This window comes from Drosophila yakuba, chromosome X (assembly GCF_016746365.2).
Source record: "Drosophila yakuba strain Tai18E2 chromosome X, Prin_Dyak_Tai18E2_2.1, whole genome shotgun sequence".
NCBI classification, from domain to species: domain Eukaryota; kingdom Metazoa; phylum Arthropoda; class Insecta; order Diptera; family Drosophilidae; genus Drosophila; species Drosophila yakuba.
The window spans coordinates 16,346,520-16,362,284 of NC_052526.2; the positions used below are offsets into that span (position 1 = coordinate 16,346,520).

A 15,765-nucleotide genomic window follows, 5' to 3' on the forward strand; every position below is an offset into this window, starting at 1 on the left:
TTGGTATTAAGTATGAAAGATATTTAGAAAGATTAGGAGAGCTATATGACATCATGCCACCTTCTATTCATGTTTCATATCCATTAATGCTATATGGTATATTGCAGGAAAATCAATCTTATGGCTTATGCAATGAAAATACCAATTGCAGCCAACGATCCCGGTCACGTCTTCGTTTTCCTGTGCCAGCCCGATCGTTTGTCAGGTCGTAAATGCTTGGGATATATCTATGATTAGGCCACTACATTCGTGGAAGCGTTTGGCGACAGGAACTCGAAGACATACCAATGTACCAATGGCAACTAATACCCGACAATTGCAGCCGTGAGGCCTTCCCCCTGCTCAGTATACCAAGTAGACACCATATACAGCCCCCTTTTGGATACCCACGCCCCTGAGACCCATTCACTTGCACATTAGGCAGCAAATTGACATCGATACAAGAAGTAAACCAGAAGTGAGTGGAAAGAGAGGGCACCATCGCGTGCGAGAGAGAGCGACAGAGCAGCCGTGCAGCATTTAACTGCTGCCAATTTACTGTTTAAATGCCAAACAAAAAGTGTTAACAAGCGCAAAAATAACAAAAGACACCAACAACAAAGTACGCAGAGCGAGAGGGCCTGAGGCCAGAGCCACAGGCGGTCGGGCAATGGGCCAAAGCGAGACGGACGGATGTCGTGCCGCCTGCCTCTCGCTCGCACGAACCAGTTTAAGGGGGCGTGGCCTGGCCTGGCCTGGCACAAAACAGGGTTGACAGCATCCCATCCATCCATCTTGCCATCCGGATATCTGTCCATCAGATACAACAGCAACAACAAAAGCAAAAGCAACAACAGAAGCAGAAGTGGAAGCAGCAGCAAAGGCAGCAGCTGCCCTGTTGCCATAATCGTGTTGAGTTTCCAGTTGCCATAAAAAGTTTATGGCAAGTCGCACTGGGCAGGGAAACCATCTAAAACAGTGCGATTATACAAATGTTTTGTTAAGGATGCCTGGCACCCTTCCTGTAGAAACTACATTTAGTAAATTAGTAATTATATTAAATATAATAGAAAGGAAATTAATAAATGTTTTCCCAAGCATATTATTTTTTTGAATATATCTCGCGATCAAACTTCTATTTAAAGCACGATTTTGCAAGCACTTAAAAATTATATGAAATAAGCAATAATACTTAACATAAATAACATATCTTTTTTATACATATTTTTTTTAAATATTAACTTTATTTATCTAAGAAATATAAAGTTAGTTGCGATACTTTTCAGCTGGTAGCAATTTGAAACAGCCAAATTCACCACGCGCCATAAAAATAACCGTTAGGCGTGCGGCCATTGCCGGCGGAAACTCACCACACCACGGTGGCAGACTTGAGTGCCGCTGATTGAAGCCTAATGAATGTCAATTGCTGCCAATTACGACCAATAAGTGCGGGCAATAAATGTGAGCAGCCGTGGGTGCGAGCGAATGCGAGAGAGAGCGGGCGACAGAGAGGGAAACTCACCACACCGCCACTTGGCCCGCTCAATGGGCGAAAAAGAGACGACGACAGGTGGCAGCTGATGGGAAGCGGTGGCTCAACTGGTTTTTGCCTTGCTGCCTTGCTGTTGTTGTTGCTGCTGCTGCTGTTGCTGTTGTTGCTGCTGCTGCTGTTGTTGCCGCTGCTGCTGTTGTTGCTGCTGCTGCGGCTGGCAGCTGCTGTTGCTGGCAGCAAGTTTCAGTTTCGGTCGAAAGCCAAAGGCGAGCGGTTGTTGCTCCGCTTTTGAACATCACAAAGTGCGCGCACCTCAGCGACATTTGCGTTTAGAATCCAGTTGAGCCAAGCGAACGTTTACTGCAACAGCAACAGCAACAGCAACAGCAACAACAAGAACTTGAACAAGTTAACGAATTAAATGAGAACAGCTAACAATTATCAGCAATTAACTGAAGAAGAAGTGCTTGAAACTCGCGTTACACTTACAGAACGTACACACATTTGTTTTTTTTCGGTGCAAAGTGCAGGTGCAGCAGCAGCAGCAGCAGCAGCGCGGAGTCGTCGGCTAACCACACATGACCACAATGCCACCGGAAATGTCCGCAACAACGGCAGCTCCCGTTGGCAGTGCACCGAGTGCCACCGCTCATCATCATCCCGCTGCCGTCGGCGGCGGTATGCCGCGTCCAGCTTCCCCGGCCGTCGGCAGCAACACCACAACAGCGACGGCCACAACGGCGACGCGATCCCGCTTCATGATCACCGATATTCTGGCTGGAGCGGCGGCCGCATCGGCGGCGGCAGCAGCAGCAGCGGCCGCCCTGGCAGCCGCCTCTTCCGGCGGTGGGCGTGGCAGTCCGACGGACTCGGAGCGGGAGCAATCGCTGGTCGCCCAGCATCACCACCACCATCACCAGCACCAACAGCAGCAGCAGCAGCAACATCATCATCAGCAGCAGCAGCAGCAACATCAGCAGGCTGCCCTGCAACAGTACATCGTGCAACAGCAGCAGTTGCTGCGCTTTGAACGCGAGAGGGAGCGGGAACGTGAGCGGGAACATTATAGGGAGAGGCATTCGCCGCCCGGCAACAACCCCTATGCCCACCACCCCATGCCACCCCATCTGCTCGCCCACTTTCCGCCCGCCCACTACGCCGTGCTGCAGCAACAGCAGCAGCAGCAGCAGCAGCAACATCCCCACCCGCATCACCTGCAGCTGGAGAGGGAACGTTTGGAGGCACTGCATCGGCATGGCCACGGACTGCCCGGCGATCCTGGCCAGCATTTGAGCCACTTGAGCCAACTGAGCCACCAGCAGCACCATCCGCATCTGCATCATTCCATGCACGATGAGCGCTCCCGTTCGCCGCTGATGCTGCAGCAATTGGGCGGCGGTGGCAGTGGCAATGGCAGCAGCAACAACAACAACAGCAGCAGTGCCAGCAACAACAATAACAACAACAGTGCTAGTGCCAACAGCAACATCATCAGTGGCAACAGCAGCAGCAACAGCAACAACAACAATGGCAGTGGCAACGGCAACATGTTGCTCGGCGGAGCAGGCAGCAGCATCAGCGGCGATCAGGCGAGCACCATCGACGACAGCGACAGCGATGATTGCGGTAAGTCGGTGATATCGGGGATATATATCAAATAAAAATATATATATGTATATAGCAGAATGATGTAGTGAAGAATGGCACTGAGTGCGGAGTATATATAGAATCTTTATGGCAATATCAAATGATTTCAAATATAGAAGTAATGTGTGGTAACTAATGTAAAGTTGTTAGTTGGTATAGTGCTATTTTTAACATTTATAAAGAAAGAACTCATGTTGAGAATCTTAATTAGGCTATTTTTGATAGGTATAAACGCAGTATTCAAATAAAAGCCAATCAAAATGTAACTAATTTGTGTATTCAAGTCACAGTCAATTTGCATACAAAGTTAAAGGAAGTAAATGAAGGTAATTATCATTAAAACAAGTCCAACTGTACAAGCAACTTTATTTAACAAAAATCACTTTTACGTCTATAGAGAAACATATTTATAAACATTCACCTAAATTACAACCAATATTTTATAAAATTCACTTCGGTTTTCAATTTCAAATGGATCTCGAAAGCAATTTACACCTAGCCATCTGACCCCTGACTTCGCACCACTTAAAATTTACGATTTTCCCCGCGACCGAGATATATCATATATTGAGTGCTAAGCGTGGTTGTTTTTCCTCTTGTTTTTGTCGTTTTTGTTGTGGCCGTTGTGGCTGTTGGCTAATAGATAACGGCCAACAACAACCGCCACAACAACCACCGTAAATTGTGAGGCTCGAACGGGGAAAATGCTGGGTTGATAGGCGAAGACTCGAAACATACAGGTGAGTTTCAGTCTGAGTTTCAGTCTGAGTCTGAGACTGAGACTGAGGCAGGTGTCTCAGGTTTTGTCTCTCTCCCTCTCGCTGTGTATGTCTGTCTTATTCTGTTTTTTTTTTATATCCCCCTCTACTTCTTGGCCAGATTAGCCAAGTGTGCGCTTATTTTCAGCTTATTTCCCAGTCAAAACTGTCAACGGAATACCCTTGACGGCCACGCCCCGCGCACCACCACCCTTGTTTTGCATGCAACAATCTAATTGATTTTGTTGCAGGTTTTAGTTTTGCTTTTTTCCTCTCGTTAAGTGCTTTTAAACGATATGCAAATTATAACAAATTACTATTAAATAGCCGTAATCGTGCGTTCGCAATTGATTTGCAGTAATATCATTTAGAAAGGCCGAGAACGTGCTGAAATATATATTTATTTTAAAGAGCATGGAAATCGGAATTACAGGAATGGAATGTTGATTTCCCTAGAATAATATGGTCAAAAGTATGTGTGTTTTTATTTTAGAGACTTACATTTTTTGCTGTAAATATACCTTTTTAATGAAAACCCCAGAAAAGGATGATAAAATGGATTGTTTTCTATTTTTGGATGGCTAAATTGCCGACTAATTTGACTTATTTTAATAATTGCTCGTTCTCAATTTAGAATTTTTAACGATAATTTTAAAGCTAAGCAATTTTGTTTCAATCAAAGCTTGCCCAATTTCATGGACAATTTTCACATTTACGTGTGTTTTTTTGTTTTTTTTTTTGACTTGTGCCAAAATCAATTAACAAATTAAACTATAACCGAAAAGCGGAGATTTCTCCCTCCAAGTGACCCCCTTCTGTTTTGACTTCCCGCTGTCAATTTTTCCAAACGAAATTGCCTTGACTTGAGCCACAAGCCATAAGCCACGCCGTGCCACACACACGCATAAAATAAATAAAAACCCAAATAAAACTGAAGAAATCAAAATCAAAATCAAAATCAAAATTAAATTTAATCTGCTGGCTGGGCAGCCGAACAACCCACACACAGTCTCCACAAAAAATAAACACCCATTGACATTCTCGCTTTCTCTCTCGCTCTTTCATGAAGAACCCACGCTGAGAAAGATACAAAAAATAAAAAAAGGAGAAAAAAACTACGAGACGGGGAAGGGTATTCTCAAAATATAACATTTCGATGCCCATATTTGATGATCAGAAGGGTTCATTTGCCAGTGAAGTTAACTCAAATAATAAACATGAACAATTAGTTATTAGACTAGCTAACCAAAGTTTGAAAACCAAGTAGAAAGAAATAGCCTGATGTGCAGAGAAAGAGAGGGATATGCTAATGCAATGCACTCAATACTCGCGTGTCACTTGAGACGCGTGCGAGCGACAGTTGTTGCTCTTTCTTGCGCTCCCTCCTTCTCCGCCTCTTTGCTCACCTCTTTCTTAGTCTTCTCCTTCTCTTATCCTTTTTTTTTGTTACTCATCTTGGCGTTTTTTACGAGGCTCAAACGTGAATCCTTCGCACCGCGTTTGAAATTGACCCAAAAGCTTGTTCGCTGCCCAACGAACCGTACACTGATCAAAAAAAAAGGGGGGAACTCGAGTAATAATCGGTGAGTCTGGATGATAGACGGGGTAACTCCTGCCACTTCAATGCCTCCATCGAGTGCCACAAAAAAAAAAAAGGAGAAGGCGAAAAGAGTTTCAATATTGAAATTGATATTTTCGGGCATCGCATTTCACATATTCACGTATTCAGATATTTTGACATTTCTGGAATGCCAGACTTTTGCTTTGGCTTCCAAGATCACGTATTCATATGCGGTGTACGGCTATGTGGCTCCAAACAGGACAGACAAAGCTCATCCACTTAATCCACAAAAAGTTTAATGGATATCCACGAAAAATTCACAAAAATTCACGTGCGCCACAAAGAAGCGCAAAAGCGAATCAAGTTCGTTGCCCAAGTCTTTTGTTTCTATTTTGCCGTCTGCTGTCTGCTTCTGCTTTTCGGCACCGCTTCTTATTTATATTATTTAAGTTTTGATTGATATGCTGGCATATGCCCTAACCGAGGTGTTTCATGGTTAGATAATGAGAGCCTTAAGCTCTTTGATGGCTTGGTTAAATTAGAAAAACTGTTTTTTTTAAGAAACAAGCTGCGATTATTATTCGAACTAGCATGAGCTGCTTTAAGTACAAGGTTCTCATAGTTAATTGTAGAGCAGTAAAGGCTTCGTTGTTGATTTTCCAACATCATTTTCCAGCCGTTTTCCGTGAAGGAAATGCTGAATCGCAGACCCACTACAGCCACAATAATAATTACAAATTATAATGCAGGTAACACGAAAAGCCAACCACCGTTATGTAAGCCCACTCGCTTCTCATGTTGCTGCTGCACTTGCAACGTTTTCTGTTGCTGCCGTTGTTGTTGCTGTTGCTGCTGCTGCTGCTGCTGTTGTTGTTGTTGTTACTAGACTGCACTAAACGCCAACATTATCAAAATGTTGATAAACGTTTAGCCAAAACCAAGGGGAAAGGGGTTCGCTGGGGGGGTGGGAAGTGGCAGTGGAAGTGGTCTGGAAGAAGAACATTGCTTTTATTCTTTAATTAAAATGCAAAAAGGCCAATTGCAAATGTGTTGCGACTGCTTCTCCTTCTTCTTCTTCCCATGGTTACTGCCGCTTGCGCAATTAAAATGCAAACACAAAAAGCAGCAACTGCGAAAAAAAACTAAGTAAAGAAGGAGACGGATAGCTTTAAAGCGCAGGAGCGAAAGAGAGGAAGCCATAGGAGCTGCACACTTAAGCATGTTTAATACAGTTTAGCCACAAGCACTTAATTACAAATGCGAATGTAAAAACTGCAGACGGGGGGCATACCATCTAAAAAAAAAAACAAAAAACAGGGGCAGGAAGGCAGAGTGAAGGAGTGAGAGAGAGGGGGCGAGTGGCGGCAGAAAGAGGGGGCCCTACAAGCTGTGTAAGTGTGGAACAGAAATTGCGGAAATGCTTCGAAAGTCAAACTTCTTCGGGGAACGGTTGTTAATGCATTAAACAAAAAGGGGAGAGGAGGGGGAGGGGGGGGGGGGCGGGGAGTGGGAGTTGGCACAGGAGAAAGAGGAAGCCAGAAGGCGGAAGACGGGGGCGTGGCCGGCTCCAGAAAGTGCCTGCGTTATTAGTGGAGCATTCAACAAAGTAAAACAGATTTCTGATAGATTTTCAAGCTCAAGTGATTTTTGAATGCACGCAGAGAATTTCTCATTAATTGTATAGATTTTTTCACTTTACTTAAGCAGTTTACTGAAATTAGTTTCTTTTGTTGCTTTAATAGGTAACAAGGTGCGTCGTAATATTTTTAAATATGTGTTCATATTAGTTGCTTATATTATTTGTTTATATTATTTGTTTATATTATTTGCTTATATTATTTGCTTATATTCGTTGCTTATATTATTTGCTTATATTATTTGTTTATATTATTTGTTTATTATTTTTTTATTATTTTATTTATTTTTTTTTTATTATTTGCCATTGCAAACAATGTACAAACTTATTAGCAGTTACGATTAGCAGCGATAAGTAGAAAAACAATTTAGAGAAAATCAAATTTTTAAAGGCTTGCCACTTCATTAAGTCACTAATAAGTACAGGTCAGGGTCGCACTCTGCACGTCGTCCTTTAGCGGCAAGCTTCACTGTGCATATCCATCAAAGTAATGCTGATAATTGTTCGTTGTTGTTGTAATTTGTGCTCATAAACTGTTTAATTGCAAATTAGCAGAAGGTAGCAGCCGCAGCAGCAGAACCAACAACAATGTTGCCACATGCACATGCAGCAGTAGCTGCTGTTGCTGCAGTTGCTGCATCTGCGGCAAAGTTGCAACTGTTGCTGCAGTTGGTCTTGTTGCATGTTGGCCGGCCATAAACGAACAAAAAAGCGCGTAAATGTTGCAGAAAATTGCAAATATATGAGTGATGTCAGGGGGATATGGCAGAAATGGGGTTCCCGAGCAATAGATATCTTGTCGTTTCTCGAACAAACACAGTGCACTGAGCGAAATCATTTAAGGCATTCAAATCAAAAAAAGGGAATAAAAAGCGAAACTGATATTGTACACAAATATGGATATTCGTAAAGGTTTAGTTTCAGCACCTTCGTTGAACCGCTTTGGAATTGCATTTCAATTACAAACTTGTATTCCATTTGCAGGTGGCAAGGACGACGATGGCGAGGACAGTTTGAAGAACGGCAGCTCGGCGAACGGCGACTCCTCGTCGCACTTGAGCCTGAGCATGAGCAAGAAGCAGCGGAAGGCGCGTACCGCCTTCACGGACCACCAGCTGCAGACGCTGGAGAAGTCCTTCGAGCGGCAGAAGTACCTCAGCGTGCAGGATCGCATGGAGTTGGCCAACAAGCTGGAGCTGAGCGACTGCCAGGTGAAGACCTGGTACCAGAATCGCAGGTGAGCGGCACGCTTTGTGCTTTAATGGGTATATATCAGAGGGAGGCGGGGGGGTTTTGGTTTTTACGGGGGGGCTGTCCTGAGTGTTCGGTAATCAGCGCCATTAAAGCGTTGCGCCCATTTCTTCGCGCAGTTTTCCAATAAAATTCCTCTTAATGGCTAAATTTTCTTCTTTTTATTTGTTTGCTCTTCAGCATTCATCACATTATCGTTGGCTGTGCTTTTTTTTTATGCTGATTGCTTAATTTTTAGCATTTTGCGTTGGGAGTCGTTAAACGAGAAATTCTCTTTCGGTAAATGAGGCGTCGTGGTTTTTGCGTATTTTTTCCAGTGCAAGTTTGTTGCCTAAGTCTTTCGTTTTTCGTTTCGATTGCCGCCTTATTACGTTCGAACGCGTTTTATTTTCGTTTTTAATTATTGCCCAATGACTTGTCACAATTTCGAGCACAGAATGCTTACCACAACAATTGGGAATTGTGAATTGTGAACTAGGAGTGGGAGATGGGAGATGGGAGATGAGGAGCTGGAAGACCAACATCTTGCGTAGCTGACGGCGCAAAACCCAACCGGATATGACCGATGGCTGTGTGAATTCTCCAAGGGGGTTGCGGGCTTTATTTTATTTTTTATACACTTTTTTTCATGTATTTTTAGATGTGAAAATAATGTGGCATGTTTTGTTGGTATATATATCTTAGTTTCCTAAGCAAAGACATCACTGAGCTTATTTTGCGGAAGTGTATAGTGTTTTTATAATTAGCTGCGCTTTTATCATATTTCCTAAAAGTATTAATGCAAATTCATTTAGCATTACTTATAATTTTTATAATTTTTGACTTCGCCTTGGCCAAACAACGAAGATAAGAATTTATTTCCTAATCCAATTTCCCTTCCGAAAGGCAGTCAGAAATTCAATGAGCATTCGGAAAAACAAACAAAAACCCTTGGCTGTCATAACCTCGTCCAAAGTCAACTCATGATATATCCCATTAGGCCGAAACACTTCACAGCTGCTGTTCGTAAGGATATTACGATGAATGGGCAAAAATTTGTAAAAAAAAATAAACGATCCCGACCTGGTTCTAGTTCTAGTTTTGGTCGCAGTCCTGGCGCCTTGAACAATTAAAGGATTTGCCAAAAAAGAAGGGCGGGTCGCTGCCAATTAGGCCTTAGTTTTCGGTTTTCAGTTTTCAGTTTTCAGTTTTCAGCTAGAGCTGTATTTCCAATTTCCTTTAATTTTCTTTTTTGGTGGGCTGGCACAAGATTAATGACAAAACAATTAAGTGCGAAATATAAACAGCCGGGGCGGAATTCTCCATTCCGCACGGCGGGATATTTTGGGTTGAGAGGCCTCGAATGACTCGGCATTACTATGCCATGATTAATCGAGAGGACGAGGATGAGGATGAGGATGAGGACTAGGACTCGATGGCTTTCACTGCATCTTGCATTCGTTTCCTGAAAATGTTTAAAAAATAAATGGGCCTTAAGAGATTTAACAGCAGATATTTTACTGATTAAATGTTTTTATAAAATATATAAAATGCTTAATTTATTTCTCTATTTTCGTTTCAATTGCAGAACCAAGTGGAAGCGCCAGACGGCTGTTGGCTTGGAACTGCTGGCCGAGGCGGGCAACTATGCGGCCTTTCAGCGGCTGTACGGCGGTGCCACGCCCTATTTGAGCGCCTGGCCGTACGCGGCCGCCGCTGCCGCCCAATCGCCCCACGGCGCCACGCCCTCCGCGATCGATATCTATTACCGCCAGGCGGCCGCAGCAGCAGCCATGCAAAAGCCCTCGCTCCCCGCCTCGTACCGCATGTATCCATCAAGTATACCGCCCGGCATGGCGCTACCGGGCATGCCCGCTCCCCCGCCCCCCGGCGCAGCGCCCATGCTTAGCGGCTACTATGCCGCTGCAGCGGCAGCGGCCGCATCCGCCGGCGCCCAACAGCAGCAGCAGCCGCCAGCGGCATCCCGCTCACCAGCCACCAGCCAGAGCGCCAATAGCGAGGCGGACTGCGAGCGGACCAGCAGCAGCAGTCGCCAGCGCCTGATCACGCCCAGTCCGCCCCTGAATCCGGGCAGTCCGCCGCATCGGGAGCGGATCGGCGAGGAGGAGGACAGGGAGCGGGATGAGGAGCGGGACATCGAACGGGAGCGGGAGCGGGAAAGGGAGCGGGAGCGGGAAAGAGAGCGCGAACGAGAGCAGGACGAGGATGAGGACGAGGAACTGGCCCTGGAGGTCTGAGAATCCCCGAGAGAATTCATCCCTCCTCCACAGCTGGATCTCACAAATTTGTCTAAAGAAATGAGCAAGTGGGCGGTGTGTATTCGAGAACTATGAAGTATGGTGAACATCTTTTCAAAAAAGTTGGAACACATTTGTTTTTTCATAAATTGTAAAGTCCAAAATAAAATCGAAATACACATAAACATAGATAGACATGCGATTTTTAAGCATATGTAGCTGCGTTCATATATTGTATATGTGGTTTCCCCAGAACTGCAAACCTTTTTAGATATTATGTCAAAACTGTTTCTCACATTCAAAATGTCTGCAAGAGTTTTGCAACTACAAAGAAATACAAATTTAACGACCAATCGAAAGTTCATTACTCATAGAAAGTTCTAATAAACATACCATTATTTTAGACACAGCTGTAGATAAAATGTGCTTGCTAAAAATCATGTCTAAACTGCCACGAAAAATGTACATTAAAAGATGTTTGTGGTAAGCTAATAAAAATTTGTATAAAATCTGGAAAATATATCCACAGAATTACCCAAAAAGTAACAGTATTAGACACTACCCATGTTCATCTGTTTCCCAGAATAGCTACGCCCAGTAATTGTGAACAAAAAAACAAACGTATATATAAATCAAATTTTTTTTTTCTATATTTAATTAAACCTAGCTTTAGATGCAATTTTGTACATTTTTGTAAATGATTTTTGTACATACGCAGCAGACCAACAACATAAGCAACACGATTTTTTTCCAAACAATATAGTATTTTTTTTTTACAACTTTTTTTTTTTTTTGTGCCTAGTCTTAAGACGTCTATTGTGTGGAGTAATAATAAAGCGAAGAAACAACAAAAAGAGCAATCCAGAACTGGCCTTTGTCTTGCACAGGACTTAAGGACTCGTCAACTGCTGAAGGACCTTTTTGCGATCCTGAGCCTAATGCGAGCTGACACACGAGCCGCCAAAGTCGCAGTCAAAATCTCGAGGGTTCGAACGCAAATCGCAACTCGCAACTCGCAACTCGATAGGGCCACTCGTGGAACTGTTGCATTTTGGCCTGGGAAGCGGCCACTAAACTGCTCACTTAGAAATTGTTAACATTTGCCAAGGGTCCTGGTCCTCATTCTCATTCTCATCGCCGTCGTCGTCCTCGTCGTCGTTCTGGCAAGAAGTGAGCCCCATCCCATCGCCAATCGCAATTCCGCTTCCGATTCCGCAAAGACGCCGCTCATCGCTCGCCGCTCGAGTGTCGAAACGTTTCTAATTGACTTGCCGGGAACGGAAGGGATTTCAATCCACCCTGCATGGAAATCAGGGGCATAGAGATGGCAGCGTGAGATGGCACTCGTGGGTTAACTGCAGGCTAAGTGGGTTAAAGGGTTTATTTTACCAGGTTATTGCCGGAATTCATATATGGATACTATATGGTTACTATATGCTGCTATAAATGCATAGAGCATTATTCAGATTAGTTTAAATGTAATAAAGATACAAAATTAATATGCAATATATAATTAATATATAAATATGTTAAAATGTTATTGATGAAGATAATGAAATGCCAACTTTCATTTTAGCGAAAACTATCTTGCTTATTTAATAGCCAAAACATACATAAATCTAAAAGCTGTCCCACCTTAAATGAACCATATATTAGCATATTCCAGTAAATTCAAACAAATATCCTTGATAGCCCGCTTGAAGTGCCATCTCTAGCTGGTGAAAGGACCTACCCCGTAGCTGTTTGTTTTGGCTGTTTACATGCCGCTTGCCATTTTCGCTACTTTTATGACAATTTCAATTTCTGCACAGCGCCGCCTTGCTTAATGTTTTAATTTATGGGGTTGCGGCTAAGCGAATTCAATTTGCGCTGCCTTCGAGTGGCACACACACAAGTAGCACCACTCCTTTGCAAGTCCGACACCGAGTCCTCCTCATCCTCATCCTGATATTGATCCGGATACGGATGCGGATGCGGATGCGAATCCGGATTCTCAAGCAAACTGCCTGCCATCAATGTCGACTTTGACTTTGGAACTCTGCGTGAAGTGGCTGCGTCGTCATCCAAGTCAAGTGTCGATGGGGTATTTTTTTGTATTTTGTATTTTGTATTTTGGATTTTGGCTTCTGAATTTGTGCGTAGAGACGTCTGCATAACGCCTCTGTAACAAATTGATTATACGCCGCTGCGGTTTGAATACAACTTGGTTTTTTCGCATCGATTTGGAATTTGAAATTTTTATGAGTGCCCCGAGTTTGAGAGTTCGAGTACAAGTACTTATAAATTTATGAGTGGCCCGTCAAATCGCCAGACCGTGCGAAAGTTTTCAGGACTTTTGCTCCTTTGCTTCCTTGGTCCTTTGGGTCAGTGGGAGGCTATGCCTACATACTTGTATATATACACAATCTAATGGCGGTGGTGGTTATTTGCATATTTTTGTTGTCATCTCACAGTTGATTGGGCAAACAAAGTGGCTCCCAACTTTCCCAAGCTAATCCCGCAAATGGAGTTGACTCGCTCGGAAAGTCGCTAATACAAATATTGATAGTATCACTTGGTTAGTTAAGTATAGGAGTATATCTAGGTTTAGTTATGGAATTTTAAAGTATTCAAAAATAGGCCAAATGGATTAGTCAACTAATTAGTCCAGTTATTTTGCATAATTTAGTTGCAATAAGTTTTGATGATCCGCCTTAAATAAATGTTTATGTGCATCTGGGGTATGCAAATATTAAGTTTTTATATGACTCTGATTTTCGCCCCATAAACTCACAACAATAATATCAATTTAAATGACTATACAATTGGGTATTTCTTTTTTATATATTTAGGGCTAATGTAGTTGATACAATATAGAGGGGATATCGGAATAGGAATATCATGAATTTAAATGGCTCAGTTTGATTTTATCACTTACTTCCATGATTGCCTCCATTGTGCAATGCCATTTGTCGCATTCTGGCGAGTTTGGCAAATTTGTGTCTTTTGTGCATCCGAGCTGACAAAGTGCTTTCACACCGGAAGCAATTGCAATGCGTTTGCCGTCCTCCATGCCGCCGCACCACTGAGCCACTGAACCACCCAACCACCCACTCTGCACCACCCACCCATTTTTCCCCCCAGTTAATTGACAACTTTCTGGCCAGGGTGCGCCTTAAGTTCGCCCGCTTTTTTATCCCACTCCATTCGCCAGCGACTTCTTTGTGAGGCTAATTTGTCACAGGATGCCAGGATGATGTCAGGATGTGAGGATGTGAGGCTGCCAGGATGTTGGGTTGGAGGATGGAGGATGGAGCAGGCGATGCTGCTTCATTACACAGGCGATTTGTTGTGCACAAAGCGGGCACTGAATCGATGGGAATACGGTACGTAATACACACAGTCAGCTAAAAAATATAGAAACAATTAAATTATAAATAAAATCTATAATTGTATGCCTTAGATTGTTAATATGGTATTTGCATTGATATAACTTCAATAACTTTAAACTTGTGTAGTAAGATATACAAATGAAATAGTTCTTTGTCTTTTAGAGAGCTATTAAAGATACCCATTATTTCTCTGCGTGTACCCACATGGAGTCACCAGGGGGTTGAAGGGATTGGGATTTTGGGAGCTTCCGTTATCAATAAATTTGTGCGCTTAAATGCGTGTGTTTATCGAATTAGATGGCGGAGGTCAGGAAGTCAGCGGAGATTTATGTACATAGTATGTGGTGGTGGTCAAAGGGGCAGGGCAGGCGATGCAAGGTTATATCAATGCCGAGATACTATACCCATATATATGTATATTCCTACAGCGGATTTCGATGCCTTTAAATTACTGCGAATGGGCTGTGTGGCGCCAGGGATCAGAAAAATCGATTTGTCGGTCGTCGCCGCCAGTTAAACGCTGCCAATTTGCCGCACTGCCCTCTGGAGCTCAAACGTTCCTTTTGATGGACAGGGGCATCTGGCATTTGGCATTGGGTATCTTGAGTCTGGACCTCAAACATGCAGATGGACCCACTGGCGGCTACTGGTTTTGAACCTGCCACTGAAATAACAGATACCCCAACTGAACTAAACTGAACTGAACTGAACTGAAGTGAAGTGAAGCCGCCGGCCCAATTTGCATGCGTTCGATTTGCAATTCGCTCTGCAATTGCATTTGCGGTTTTCGGTTTTCGGTTTTTCAATCAATTCTAACTGTGCAAACTGCAAAAGGCAATCATCAGTCTGTACATGAGATCCCCAGGATCTGGCGAACCAGGAGGCTATCCTGGAATAACCTATAGTGAAAATTAACTTTCATTAAAATCATTTGTCTCAAGTCGAGGTGGCACAAATCTCTTTTGCAAAGCACTTTTCATACCATAAATGAACTCATTAGCTTTCTAGTTTATCCATGTAAATCAGTTCTCTTTCTGTGCATTCCCCAGCCCAGCATACCCCGCCACAGGGTATCCAAAACTTGATTCCCTCGCCTTCGTGGGGCACACGCCAATGTCAAAAGGTTCTCACAGCCGAGCGGCGGCGGCGATGATGATGATGATGATGATGATGCGATGATGATATGGCGATGATGATGGCTGAAAAGGCGATCCCATGCGTGGCGATGTGATATGGCAGTAAGCCGATACTTTCCCGGAGCTTCGATATTATGTGATGTACACCGTTTTCCTTATTTTTTTTTTTGGTTTTTTGGGGCCAAGTGCCGTTAGCCGAGGTTGTGTGTGGTCCCAGGATACGGTGTGTATGGGTAATACACGCTCGAAAGGCGCCAAAAGTCAAGCTTTTGTTTGGCCAGGTCGAGACTGCGGCACGTGGCCAAAAGAGAAGTATGCGAGTGCCTACTTTTGTATTTGAAATTCTGTACTTTTTTGGGGGGCAACTGAAGTGTGACTAAACTGCGCCCGCGGTCATGTAAGTCGTGAATCGTTAATGGTAAATGGTAAATGGTGCACAAAACTAAAAGCAAGTCCTGCCGCCTGTCATTCAACCAGTCAGTCGGTCAAAAAAGAGTCCTGAATGGAACTCAAGCTGTGCGGAAAACAAAGGCCGCGGAAAGCAAACAGTTGCCACATCGGTATCCAATTACTGGCATCGACTTCGACTCGAGTTGAGCCAATTTACGGATACAATTGTGCCAAGTCAAGGCCCAGGAATAAAAATACAACACACAACTACAACTAGAACAGAAAAGGCAACAGCAGGCGATACTGC

General features: G+C 43.6%; 1 protein-coding gene across 2 annotated transcripts; it reads left to right on the plus strand.

Moving 5' to 3' along the window:
• The first annotated feature begins 1,722 nt into the window (after window positions 1–1,722).
• LOC6525669 (homeobox protein B-H2) lies at window positions 1,723–11,421 on the plus strand. 2 transcript variants are annotated; one of them, XM_002101455.3, is made up of 3 exons: window positions 1,723–3,097; window positions 8,058–8,310; window positions 9,892–11,421. In XM_002101455.3, the coding sequence occupies exons 1-3, from the start codon at window positions 2,050–2,052 to the stop codon at window positions 10,559–10,561; spliced, it is 1,971 nt and encodes a 656-aa protein (XP_002101491.1). In that variant the 5' UTR covers window positions 1,723–2,049; the 3' UTR covers window positions 10,562–11,421. The 2 variants fall into 2 exon arrangements, with proteins under 2 accessions (XP_002101491.1, XP_015046406.1); XM_015190920.2 differs by lacking the exon at window positions 1,723–3,097 and adding an exon at window positions 7,877–7,985.
• Window positions 11,422–15,765: the final 4,344 nt, after the last annotated feature.